At 47.5% G+C, this 13,978-nt stretch overlaps 1 protein-coding gene across 2 annotated transcripts in view; it reads left to right on the top strand.

Annotated features, from left to right (window-relative positions):
* frmd4a (FERM domain containing 4A) overlaps window positions 1-13,978 on the top strand; it is a 559,644-nt gene that overhangs the window by 444,228 nt on the left and 101,438 nt on the right. For both annotated transcript variants that reach the window (XM_041203005.1, XM_041203004.1), the window contains exons 9-10: window positions 10,707-10,772; window positions 11,320-11,377. In XM_041203005.1, the coding sequence (XP_041058939.1) occupies window positions 10,707-10,772; window positions 11,320-11,377 (124 nt within the window). The remainder of the gene's footprint in view (window positions 1-10,706; window positions 10,773-11,319; window positions 11,378-13,978) is intronic.

Raw genomic sequence — 13,978 nt, 5'->3', positions numbered from 1 at the left:
GTGTGTGTTGTGTGTCTGCGTGCACATGTGTGAGTTTGCGTGTGTGAGTGTGTGTTTATATATCTTATTTCTAGCAATGTCCTTTTAAAAGTGGGTTGGGTGTGGGGAGTGTATTTTGAGCTCAATAAGGGAAATTCAGCAATCCCATGCTCCTTGCAAGGAGCCTTTAGTGAAGACAACACTATTCGAGGATAAGTCTACAGCATACTGTCGAGATGGTCTCTGATCTCTGCTCCCCAGTCAGATTAAAAACTCTTGGGGCCCCTCACATAAACCCCCTCCCCAAACAACTTCAACCCGTAAGAGCCTCTCAGCCCCTTGGCACAGTGCTTCGACATGTTAGAACGTGTTGATGCAGTGGGTTTGAAGTGAGGTTTTCTGCTGCCCGGGTCAGCTTCCCTTGTTCTACCCCTGTGCGTGTTGACCCGCATTGCCTCCTGGTCCAGCAACGCCTCGCTTTTAAAACTCTCATCCTTGTTTTCAAATCACCCCACCCTATCTCTGTAATCTCCTCCAGCCGCAAAACCCTCCAAGATATCTGCATTCCTCTTGACCTCCTGAGTATCACCGATTTTTATCACTCCACCATTGACAGCCATTCCTTCTACCGCCTGGAATTCCCACTCGAACCCCTGTCCACCTCCCTTCCTCTCTTCCCAGTTCTAGAATTCCCGCTCGAACCTGTCCACCTCCCTTCCTCTCTTTCCAGCTCTGGAATTCTCGCTCTAACCTGTCCACCGCCCTTCATCTCTTCCCAGCTTTAAGACAGTCCTGAAAACCTTTCTCTTTGCCCAGGCTTTTGGTCATCTTCTGACCTCATATCTCTGTATGTGGTTCAGCATCAAATTGTGTTTGATAATGTAGCTGGGAAGCACCTTGGGGCATTTTGCCCACTAAAGGTGCTATATAAATGCAATAACCACAGTAAATGTTGGAAACACTCAGCAGGTCAGGCAGCATTCGTGGAGAGCAGAACAGAGTTAACGTTTCAGGCCGATGACTTTTCATCAGAACCAGATCTGATGAAAAACCTCTGAGACTGAGACCCGAAGTTAACAGACCTTTCACCGGCTTCCATCAGCTCACCTTCAATTTCTGTCTCAGTTGATTGTTAAAAATGTTGAATCGAACACAGATTGTTGTTTATATGTTAATGCCATTGTTCACTAGCCTGGGTTGAGCTTTTGAGTGTTTTTCTTATTGATTTTACGGGATGTGGGCGTCGCCGGCTGGGCCAGCATTTATTGCCCATCCCTGGTTGCCCTTGAGAAGGTGGTGGTGAGCTGCCTTCTTGAACCGCTGCAGTCCATGTGGTGTAGGTACACCCACACTCCCTTAGGAAGGGAGTTCCAGGATTTTGATCCAGCGACAGTGAAGGAACAGCGATATATTTCCAAGTCAGGATGGTGAGTGACTTGGAGAGGAACTTCTAGGTGGTGGTGTTTCCATCATCTGCTGCCCTTGTCCCTCTAGATGGTAGTGGTCATGGGTTTGGAATGTTCTGCCAATGGAGCTTTGTTGAGTTTCTACAGTGCATCTTATAGATGGTACACACTGCTGCTACTGTGCCTCAACAGTGGAGGGAGTGAATGTTTGTGGATGGGGTGCCAATCAAGTGGACTGATTTGTCCTGGATGGTGTCAAGCTTCTTGAGTGTTGTGGGAGCTGCACTCATCCAGACAAGTGGGGAGTATTCCATCACACTCCTGACTTGTGCCTTGTAGATGGTGGACAGGCTTTGGGGAGTCAGGAGGTGAGTTACTTGTCACAGGATTCCTAGTCTCTGACCTGCTCTTGTAGCCATAGTATTTATATGGCTAGTCCAGTTCAATTTCTGGTAAATGTAACCCCCAGGGTGCTGATAGTGAGGCATTCAGCGATGGTAGTGCTATTGGTTGTCAACAGGTAATGGTTAGATTCTCTCTTTTTGGAAATGGTCATTGCCTGGCAATGTTAAGAATGTTACTTGCCATTTGTCAGCCCAAGCCTGCATATTGTCCAGGTCTTACTGCATGTGTACATGGACTGCTTCTGTATTGAGGAGTTGTGAATGGTGCTGAACATTGTGCAATCATCAGCGAACATCCCCACTTCTGACCTTATGATGGAAGGAAGGTCATTGATGAAGCAGCTGAAGATGGTTGGGCCGAGGACACTACCCTGAGGAACTCCTGCAGTGATGCCCTGGAACTGAGATGATTGACCTCCATCAACCACAACCATGTTCCTTTGTGCTTCGTATGACTCCAACCAGCGGAGAGTTTTCCCACCTGATTCCCATTGACTCCAGTTTTTCTAGGGCCCCTTGATGCCACACTCGGTCAAATTCTGCCTTTACCTATCGAGTTCAGCTCTTTTGTTTGAATCAAGGCTGTAATGAGGTCAGAAGCTGAGCAGATCCCAAACTGGGCGTCAGTGAGCAGGTTATTGCTAAGCAAGTGCCGCTTGATAACACTGCTGATGACCCCTTCCATTACTTCACTGATGATGGAGAGTAGACTGATGGGGCAGTAATTGGCTGGGTTGGATTTGTCCTGCTTTTTGTGTACAGGACATACCTGGGCTATTTTTCACTTTGCCAGATGGTTGCCTTTGTTGTAGCTGTACTTGAACTGCTTGGCTAGGGGTGCGACAAGCTCTGGAGCACAAATCTTCGGCACTTTTGCCAAAATATTATCAAGGCCCACCATGTGGAGTTAATTAAATTTGCTGAAGACTGGCATGTGCGATGCTGGGGACCTCTGGAGGAGGCCGAAGTGGTTCATCCACTTGGCACTTCTGGCCAAAGATCATAGCAAATGCTTCAGTCTTATCTTTTGCACTGATGTGCTGGGCTCCCCCATCATTGAGGATGAGGATATTTGTGGGACCTCCTCCTCTAGTGAGTTATTTAATTGTCCACCACCATTCATGACTGGGTGTGGTAGGACTGCAGAGCTTGGATCTGATCTATTGGCTGTGGGATCACTTAGCTCTGTCCATCACTTGCTGCTTTTGGCGTTTGGCACACAAGTAGCCCTGTGTTGCTGAATAAAGAAGCCTGTAGGAATTCTCTATATCATAGAATGGACAGAACTAGAGTGACCGTCAGCCAGCTGGACAAGGATACATCAAGCAGCAATTGTTAAGTTATTGATGACTGCCAAAGGATTGCTCCCCTTGATTTCCATCAAACAGGCAAAGAGGATAGAGTTTTATTTGAGTTGCTTCATACCCAAGAAATTATGAACAGTAGTTTTGCTCCTGTATTGTAAGGTGTCACTCAGCCATGTAGTGCGAGCAAAGAACAAACCATCAAGTTATCGCTTGTTCTTAATGACCTGGCTGAGTATTGTATCTCTTGAATATGTGCAAGCAGCAGGATGAGGATTCGATCGGAAGCATTGCTGTGGGGTCTTGGCTGACATTATAACGGGGTCAGGACAATGATCAGAAAAGCAGACCTTTCTTTCCACAAGTCAGTCCAAATATTGGAGCTCAGAGTGAAAGGCGAAAGGCTTCCCCATCACTGCTCAGAGCTCTGAAATGAACTGGCTTTCAGTAATCCCATATCATTTTCCCAATGGAGAAAGCTCTTCTCATTCTGCACAGTTGCCGCTAATTGAGCAATTTCAGTCAGAGAGGTCATAAATATAAGACAGCTTAGGTACAGACAACTCCCTGCAGTGCAGCATATAGTGTTGGTCTGAGGTTAGGGTTAGGTCTATTCTCAGTTTAACGTAAAGCAAGTTGTACTTGATGTCATGCCTACTCCTGAGAGAGTATATGAGAACCCATCACCTCAAACAAACTTGAAGACCTGCTCCATTTCCCAGCCCTGTCATTCATCACATCACAGAAACTTCCGCAATTTAAAGCAATCCTTATTGAATATATTGCTTTCAAATGCAGTTTAATAGCAGTGAATGTTGCCAAGGGCTCCTGAGCACATCTAATCACCATCCCCACTTCAGTTCCTTGATTGTTCCTTAGTAATTCAATTTTCTCAGTGTCTGTGCTGCATCCTTTAACACTTGACTCTCTCTGCAGCTTAATTCCACAAACCCCAGCAGGTTTTACAAAGAATTACAGAAACAGGCCATTCAGTCCAACCACTCCATGCTGGTGTTTATGCTTCACTCAAGCCTCCTCCCATCCTTCATGATCTAAGTCTGTCGGCAGAATCGTCTATTACATTCTCCCTCTTTTTTTTATTCATTCATGGGATGTGGGTGTCACTGCCTATGCCAGCATTTATTACCCATCGCTAGTTGCCCTTGGGAAGGTGGGGGTGAGCTGCCTTCATAAACCGCTGCAGTCCATGTGGTGTAGGTACACCCACAGTGCTATTAGGGAGGGAGTTCCAGGATTTTGACCCAGCGACAGTGAAGGAACAGCTGATATATTTCCAAGTCAGGATGGTGAGTGACTTGGAGGGGAACTTCCAGGTAGTGGTGTTCCCATGTGTCTGCTGCTCTTGTCCTTCTTTTGGTAGTGGTCCTGGGTTTGGAAGGTGTTGTCGAAGGAGTCTTGGTGAATCCCTGCAGTGCTTCTTGTAGATGGTACACATTGCTGCTACTGTGCGTCAGTGGTGGAGGGAGTGAATGTTTGTGGTGCCAATCAAGCATGCTGCTTTGTCCTGGACGGTGTCAAGCTTCTTGAGTGTTGTTGGAGCTGCACTCATTCAGGCAAATGGGGATTATTCCATCACACTCCTGACTTGTGCATTGTAGACGGTGGACAGGCTTTGAGGAGTCAGGAGGTGAGTTACTCGCCACAGGATTCCTAGCATCTGACTTGCTCTTGCAGCCATAGTATTTATATGGCTAGTCCAGTTCAGTTTCTGGTAAATGGTAACCTCCAGGATGTTGATAGTAGATTCAGTCATGGTAATGTCATTGAATGTCAATGGGTTGGTAGGAGATGGTCATTGCCTGACACTTGTGTAGTGCGAATATTACTTGCCACTTGTCAGCCCAAGCCTGGATATTGTTCAGGTCTTGCTGCATTTGGACATGGACTGCGTCAGTACCTAAGGAGTTGCTAATGATGCTGAACATTGTGCAATCATCAGTGAACATCCCCACTTCTGACCTTATGATGGAAGGAAGGTCATTGATGAAGCAGCTGAAGATGGTTGTGTCAAGGACACTACCCTGAGGAACTCCTGCAGTGATGTCCTGGAACTGAGATGATTGACCTCCAACAGCCACAACCATCTTCCTTTGTGCTAGGTATTATTCCAACCAAAGGAGAGTTTTCCCCAGATACCCATTGACTCCAGTTTTGCTAGGGCTCCTTGATGCCACACTCGGTGAAATGCTGCCTTGTTGTCAAGGACAGTCACTGTTACGTCACCTCTTGTGTTTATCTAGCTCCCCTTTAACTGTATGTATATTGTTCACCTCAGCCACTTGCTGTGGTAGTGACATCCACATTCTTGCCACTCTCTGGAAGTCTCTCCTACATTCTCTATTCGATTTCTCAGAGAGAGCTGTAGGAAAGGTGTTTACGGGGAACTGTCTATATGAAAGAAAGGCTCTCAAACCCTCCTTCATTTGTTACCAAACATGCAGGAGAATTAAATTACTTTGAAATGCATCAAAGCATCAGACATCTATATGACTCTCGCTAGGCAAGGAAAGGTTTGTCAAACATTGCTGCAATAATCCTTCCACTTTCTCCTTTGGCTGCTTAGATCTTTGCATCATTCCACTCAGACCAGTTTTTTGGCAATGCTGAAATAAGTGCTTTCACTCCACTGCCTCGTATTTATCTGCAAAATACACAATCGCTGCAATTAAACCACTTGAACGGTTAATTCACACAGGTTTTCTCTGCTTCACTCAACTATGGACAGGCTAAAGGAGGCGACACAGTCAAACCTGCTCCCGCTCTCACCCCACATCCACAGTGGACATTTTCCAACAAGCCCCACTACATTCAGGAATGGGGCTTCTCACCAGTTCCATACTTGAGAGAGGGGAGGAGCTGATAGCTTCCGACTGCCACCCTTTCGGAGATCAGGGAATGTTTCTTTAACTCACCTAGTGAGTAGCAAATTCACTGTTCCATTCTAGGTGAGGGGGGAAGAGGAGAAGGGATGTTCTGAGGAGGAGGGAGCTTTTGATGGCTGCGGAGGCAAAGCTGTAGAAACAGCAGAGAGAGCCAGGCCAGGCATGGGGCCTTGCACAGGGGCACGCTTAGAGGAAGAGGAATAGAAAAGCATGGGGAGAAAAGGAAGATACAAGGATTAGAACCATCAATAAATTCCCGAGCTGTTTTATATTAAATTTAAGTTCAGAAGACAACGGAGGTAAACTTATATAAATGATAACGGCAGGTGCAGCAGTGTGGGCTGCGCATTGGCAGCTGTTAGATGCTGTTGTCCCAACTGTGGAGGAGCAGCTGAGATGATATTTAAAGTATTTTACAGCCTCTGTCATTAGTGACTCCCTTGCAGTAACGTCACTCATGTCTCTGTGGAAAAGAAGCCTGGCCTCTTGTGTCTTCGGTTACAGACCCGATATTTGAGAGGGAAATCTTTCACGAGCTATTAAAAACCAAGATGCTGGAGACCCAATGGAATGTTTGTTTTGTTTTAGTTTCTTCAAAGCAGCCCAAGGACTTTTTTCTCATGAATGCTTTACGCAGCAGCCAAGTGGTAAAAGCGGAACCTTTCAGTTTTCAATTGTAAAGAACAGTACGGCAAACCCTACTACTGGAAAATTAAAATGTATTACATGCAATCAAGGTCCCTACATTAATCCTGTGCTTGTGAAAATGCAGTCGCATTGATACGAAATTGGAGAGAGATCAAGGAGTTACGGTGAAAGAGTGTTTAACAGGGAGTAGGAGGATTGGAAATAGTGTGCCGCAGGAGTCAGTCCAGAATATATGTCTATGAGCTTGGGTAGAGATTAGACAATCTCAAAACCTGATAACAACACAACAGTGGTAATTTTTCTTATTGATACAGTCTCAAGATGTGGGCTTCGTTGTCTGGGCCGGCATTTATTGCCCATCCCTAATTGCCCTTGAGAAGGTGGTGGTGAGCTGCCTCCTTGACCCCCTGCAGTCTACGTGGTTTAGGTGTACCCCAGCAACACTGAAGGAACAGCAATATAGTTCCAAGTCAGGATGGTGTGTGTGACTTGGAGGGGAACTTGCAGGCAGTGGTGTTCCCATGTGTCTGCTGCCCTAGTCCTTCAAGATGGTAGTGGTCGTGGGTTTGGAAGGTGCTGTCAAAGGAGCCTTGGTGAATTCCTGCAGTGCATCTTGTAGATAGATGGTACACACACTGCTGCTACTGTGGTGGTGGAGGGAGTGAATGTTGAAGTTGGTGGATGGGGTGCTGATCACATGGGGCTGCTTTGTCCTGGATGGTGTCAAGCTTCTTGAGTGTGGGAGCTGCACTCATCCAGGCAAGTGAGGAGTATTCCATCACACTCCTGATTTGTGCCTTGTAGATGGTGGTCAGGATTTGGGGAGTGAGGAGGTGAGTTGCTCACTGCAGAATTTCCAGTCTCTGATCTGCTTTTGAGTCACAAGGTGGAATCGCCCCAGATTTGCACTAAGTGTGGTAGCGGGCAGGTAAAACAATATTTTACCCGCCGACTGCAATGGTGGCTTCTCATGTCGTTTCGTCCCAAACCCCACCACATTAATTATGCATTCCCAGGAAACACGCTATTTCCTTGGTGGGTGGGCTCCTGCTCACCCACCAGGCCGTCACATCACCACTTCATCACGCCAAGCGCCATATTTAAAGTACAGCCGCACAACACCTCTCAGTGGTCCCAGCCCAGGACTGCAGCAAAGAAGACATGGCCATGAAAGGCAAGAAGACTGCAGCCCTCAGGTTTTGTGACGCATCCCTCGAGCGCCTTTTGGATGCTGTGGAGGACCGCCACGATGTCCTCTACCCACTCTCTGGCTGCAGAATGGGCAGCAACATTACCACTCCGGCTTGGTAGATGATGGCAGTGGTGGTCAATGCCAATGCTGCACAGAAGAGGTTGGCCATCCAATGCAGACAGAGGATGAATGATCTCATCTGTGCAGCCAGGGTTTGGCAACCATCTCATCACTCTAAACTCACACACTCAAGCCCATTACACATCCACTAGCATCTCACTCACTGCCAGCTCAAGGGACATCACCATCCATTCTCACACACACACCCTCACATCTCCATCTGGCCTCATCTCCTCTGGAGACTGCCCTCCTCAGCCCTCATCATCTCGAGGCCACTTGCACAGATCAACTTGTGCCCCCCCCGCCTTCCCCCACCGCACACACCCTGGGATGCCCCCATTCCTCAGTACAGCCCTCATCCTGCAGCCTCTTCCCTTGCCTGAGGCCACTTCTCCCCCTTCCCCAAGCAAGACCTAACCCTGTAGCTATACCAACCCTCCCCCGCCTTATGGCTGGTCTGGGAGATAAAGACCTGCCCTTGACACTCCCTCCCCCCGCTAAAAGTGCTGTACTCGGAGCCTGGCGCTGATGACTGTGAGTGCTACCTGAAGCAAGGTAGGCAAACCTCGAAGTCCCGAGCAAAGTGCAGCTCGCCAAATGCACGTCACTTATGTGCAGTTGTGAAACCTGTCAGCGCGCAATCACGTCAATGTGGGCGGACGATCCAGCATGGTGGGGGGGGTGAGTCCAGCAGGCTAGCCTTATACTAATATACAGATGTATTACAATGAGCTTCCCAACATCCGATGGTGGGAAATGCAGCCCACCATCGACAGGCTGAGCGGACATCGCCACCTGGTTTCATGACATTTTGAAACTGATTTGTGACCTTGTCACCATATTGTCCGCTCTCGCCACAAAGCACAACCGACGCCGGCGAGCACAGAGAATTCAGCCCACGGTATTTATATGGCATTTTGGTAAATAATCAGGAGGACTGTAAATATTGTCCTGCAAAGGGCCGAATGGCCTACTTCTTGCTCCTATTTCCTATTTAGAAAAATTGATTGGTTAGCGAATGGACAGACAGGATATGAATGAGTAGAGAGACTTAGGGATTTAAGTACGAAATCCTGAATGGAATTGAGAGAGCCATAGAAGAGCCAATAGATTTTTGTTTTATAGAATGCAAGAATAAAGAATTAATGGTGAATTTACGCAAAATATTGCTTAGTCCACACTCGGAGATATTTTTGAGTTATGGGTGCCCTTTTATGGAAGGGTTATTGAAGCCAGACACAGTGTTGATTCATCAAGGTGGTACTGCAGATGGGAAACAGTAGTTGGGAGAATATTTTAGATACTTGACTGATAAGCAATGGAGCGTAGAAGGCTAAAAGGAAGTTTAATAGAGTTTTAATGGGGTGAAAGGGAAGGACAATTCCCTTTGAGTGATGCGGATTCATCAATTTAACAGGATGGTGAAGGGGCTGACAGATCTCCAGGCACAGATGGTTTTGGAGCACAGATTGTTCTGTTACGGGGACTATTTGAGGCAGACACCATTGAATCCTTTTCAGGAAAATATGAAAGAATGCTTGAAGCTGAGAAAAATACACGGCTATGTGTGTGAGAGAGCAGGATAGTGGGATTAGTTTTTGATCACTCTAACAATGAGCCAGCACAGGTACAATGGACCAAAAGGCCTTCCTTAGGATGCTTCTAAGCCAGGTGACTCTTTCTTTTCCTGCCTTTGTTTTCCTTTCCATCTGTTCCTCTGTTTCTTTCCTGCTTTTTCATACTTTCTCACTTTGTTAGTTGCTCTATTTCTCCCTCTGTCTCTGATATCACTCTCTTCCTTTGTCACAGTCTCATTCACCATTTTCTCCCCATGCTCTCTTTCCACTGTCTCTTACGGATGAAGAGTTTCAACCGCTCCAACACATTCCAATAAATTCTATAGTATCTGCCCCAAGAGGTAATTAAAAGACTGGATCCCCATGCTGTTCTTTTCTGACACATTTTAGACAGACAGTGACTTACAATTATACAGAGCACTGGCGAGACCATGCCTGGAGTGTGTGCAGTTTTGGTGTCCTTACCTGAGGAAGGACGTAGTTGCCTTAGAGAGAGTGCAACAAAGGCTCACCATACTAGTTATTGGGATGAGAGGATCTCAAGAGATTGGATGGACAAGCCTATATTCCCTGGAGTTTAGAAGAATGAGAGGTGATCTAATTAAAACATATACAATTCCTGAAGAGTATTGCAGAAAAAAGAGACACGTCAAAGCTTTTCATCTTGCACTCATCAGGACACCTAGTGAGAATACCAACATAAGGGGAAAACAACAATTGTGGATGAGTGTAAGACCAAAATCTTTGACATGTCTCTTTTTTCGGCAATACTCAAGTTCTGTATTACCAGACCACTAATTCTCGAAGAGTTTGACAGGATCGACGCTGACAAAATATTTTTCCTGGGGTCACGGCATCACAGTCACAGAACAAGGTGCCGGCCATTTAGGACTGAGACGAGGAGAAATTTCTTCACTCAAAGGGTTGTGGGTCTCTGGAATCCTCTATCCCAATGAGCAGTGATGTTCAGTCATTGGGTATATTCAAGAGAGAAGTTGATAGATTTTTGGGCACCATGGGAATTAAGAGATATGGGGATAGTGTGGGAATGGGTAGAGGATCTGCCAGAATCTTGTTGATGGTGGAACAGACTATTTGGGCCTGGTCTTACTTCATTTTACAATATTTTTATAAAGGCAGTTTTAAAAATGATCGTTGTCTGATGCTTTTCAGTGAGGACAGAGTGATCGAACATCATAAGAAGGTCAGTGGACAAACAAGGGGACAAGCTATTGTGAAGTAAGTCATGAATTCAAAGGATAAATCTTTGGCACTGTGCCTTACCGATCTGTTGAAAAATGATAAACTAGAAACTATTATCTACAATGTTCTCTAGCAAACTACAAACTTCCATCAAATTCCTTCTCTTCCCCCATTTTAGTGGAATCTTAAACTGTTCTAAATAAACAGATTAACACCTCCACTAAAACAATGAGAGAATCTGATTCAACGACTTTGGGTGTCTGTGTGATAACCACCACCAGCCGTGAATTCTAAGTTTACGACTTTGGTCCTTTTATGGTAAATGGGAAAGTGATTTATATTTTTAGCAATGTAATCTTTTGACAACTGTTCTAAGATGTTTAATCTCTGTAAGTGTTGCTAATTTGCCTATTTCAAATGTTTCCTCTTTGGTTTATTCTTGTATACACATCCCTCCTGTTGCCTGTATTATTTTATGGGTTTGACAAATTCACCGTCTAAGTATTCCAATGTTTCGAGAGCACAACGAGAAAAAGATTCAAAGTCGTTCCTAACATTCTTTTTATTTCTGCTCTTTTCCCAGTTACATGAGCATTGCAGAATCTCTTCCGACCTATGGGGTGCACTATTATGCAGTAAAGGTAAACTAGTTTCTGTTTCTGCTTCACTTTAAAATGACATTCCACCGCCCCCCCCCCCCCCCGCCGGGTTCATAACACAGAGAATCACGGCTGTGATCACTGACCCGAATTGGCTTCCAGTTCCTCAACACCTTCCAAGGTAAAATCCTCATCCTAGGGTGGACTTGTCCCAGATTTGCACCAAGTGCGGCCAAAATGGCTTTTCACACCGTATCATCCCATTCGCGCCTTATTAATTATGCATTCCCGGGAAATACGTTGGGTCGCTGGTGGGGTGGCCTCTGATTCGCCTGCTCGCTGTCACCTCAGGCCTTCGGTAAACCGGGTGCCATATTTAAAGGCCGCCCCTGCACAGAGCTAGAACTCTTCAAGGGATGAGAAGCTGCTGGGAACTGACGGCTGCCAAAGGGAGGAAACAGGCTGCTCCCAGATTTAGTGACGCCTACTGGACACAGTGGAGGCCCCACTGGGAAGTCCTCTGCCCGCATGCTGGGTGAAGGCCAGGAACCAAGGTCACCAATCCAGCATGGGAGGCGAAGGCAGCGGTGGTCAGCACCAACACCCTTCAAAAGAGGACAGCCACCCAGCGCAGGAAGAGGATGAATGCTCTCATTCATTCCTCCAGGGTAAGTTACTCTTCTCATCATTCTCAACTCACACACTCACAAACCCATCACACGTCCACAGGGATCTCACACCCCAAGGGACAACACCACCAACTCTCACACACACCCTCACATCTCCATCAGACTCATACCCTCTGGAACTCACGTCCTCATCCCATCCATGGCTCCACTAACCACACAAACATTCCACGCAGTACCATGTGTCCTGCTCACACTCTCTCCATCTGTTTTCATACAGGAGAAGCTGGCTCACATCAGCAGGGAGAGATCCCAGACCAGGGGTGGAGTGGCCCACATTAGGCCCCTCACTCACTTTGAGGATTGTGCCATCATGCTGACTGGTGAGGATGTGAACTGTGCCTGTGGTGACGATGAGGTCAGTGGCGAACAACCCTACGAGGATCCTGCACCACATCATCCCTCTCTCAACGCAACTGTGAGTGCTCTCTCTCCTGCTTTTGACTCTGCTGCCATGCACTAATTATCTCTACTTTGGTTCACAGGGAGCTCTGCCAAGTGACCGACACCCTCAGCCAGTCAGTCCCTCAGCTCCATCCAGGTCCTCACCTCCAGCCAAGAGGACACCTCCTCCATTGAAGAGCTGGAAATAAGCAGCCTGGAAGACCCGTGACAGCGCTTACCCACACCCTGCACCAGCGCAAAGACACACACCTCAGTGGGAGGTAGATCTAGAGCAGGCTCTGGTTCACAATCTGATGGTCACCACACAGATACATGCCCACAGCAGGAGGAGGCAGATTCAGCCGAGCTCCCTGGCACTGGGAAGACTGCTGGGGAAGAGGCATCTGTGAGGTCCAAGTCAGGTGATGAGCCTCTGGATTCGGCCTTCCAACTCATCCTGGAGAGTCAGCAGAAGGCATGGGAACATCACGCAGAGCTGTTGAAAGCCCTCAGTAGAATGGCACTTGTTGGAGGAGCCCACCTGTGCGCGTATGGAGGTCTCCATGGGAAGGATGACAGAAGCCATGGAGACCGTGGTCCAGCAGAACATGGAGATGCGTGCAAACCTGCACCCCATTGTGGTAGCCATGGGTGAGTTCCTGCAGTGGCAACGCGAGAGGGAAACAGGGCACCTCGTTGCTCCTTTCCCTCAAGGAGCCTGGCCGGGTCCCTCAGGCACCTGAAGGGAGGAGGAGCGGCAGCTGGACACCCCTGGGTCATCCACTCAGGAATCTCAGAGGTTGTTCATTCCCTCCGAGTCCCCTTTGTGTGTCACCCCCTCAACCTCGTCCTCTGTCACTGCAGAGGGAGCAGCTGGCCCACAGGAGGACAGCCAAAGCCAGCCAGGGCCCTCAAGGCCTCGGCTCTCCAGAGGACCCATGCTGAAGTCAAAAGAGGCAACAGGGCCAACCATTGCACAGGCTGTCTCCACCCCTGCTGCAGATGTCAGGGCAGCACCTAGGAAAAGTGGTCGGCCTAGAAAAGTTAAGAATTTTTAATCACAAGTGGTTGCACAGGTGAACACATTTTGTCACTTTATAATCTGAAAGTATATTCACTTTCACTGACTAATGTGTAATGTTGTCTTTCAGCTTCATTTACAGGCTCCGTGAATCCTCCCCCTGCATCCTCCACCCCCAACACCCCCACAACTGCCAGTCCATCTGCACACAGCAGGAACTGGAGTGACTCTGGAGGGTGGAGGGAGAAGTGTGTGTGTGTGGCCTCGTGCAAGCACTCTCCCACGCACGTGAATCCTTCCTCCATCACCTTCATCTCACTGAGCATTTTCAATGCTGCCTGCTGCTGGGGTTGACTATCAATTGTCCACCTGAGCCGACCTGCGTCTCTGCCCACCCACTGACCACACTCCCATGCAGCACCCGCACTTGTCCAACACGAGGCTCCGCTCACATTCCATTTCAGAAGCACGCCTGTTGTAAAGTATGTTCTCAGCTCCACCCTCCTTTCTCTTCCCCCAGTCTCCCATCTCCTTTCCCCCTTCACTGTTGAC

This window comes from Carcharodon carcharias, chromosome 13 (genome assembly GCF_017639515.1).
Source record: "Carcharodon carcharias isolate sCarCar2 chromosome 13, sCarCar2.pri, whole genome shotgun sequence".
NCBI lineage: Eukaryota > Metazoa > Chordata > Chondrichthyes > Lamniformes > Lamnidae > Carcharodon > Carcharodon carcharias.
Note: the sequence above shows the minus strand (reverse complement) of the source record. Positions and strands in the feature narration are given on the sequence as shown.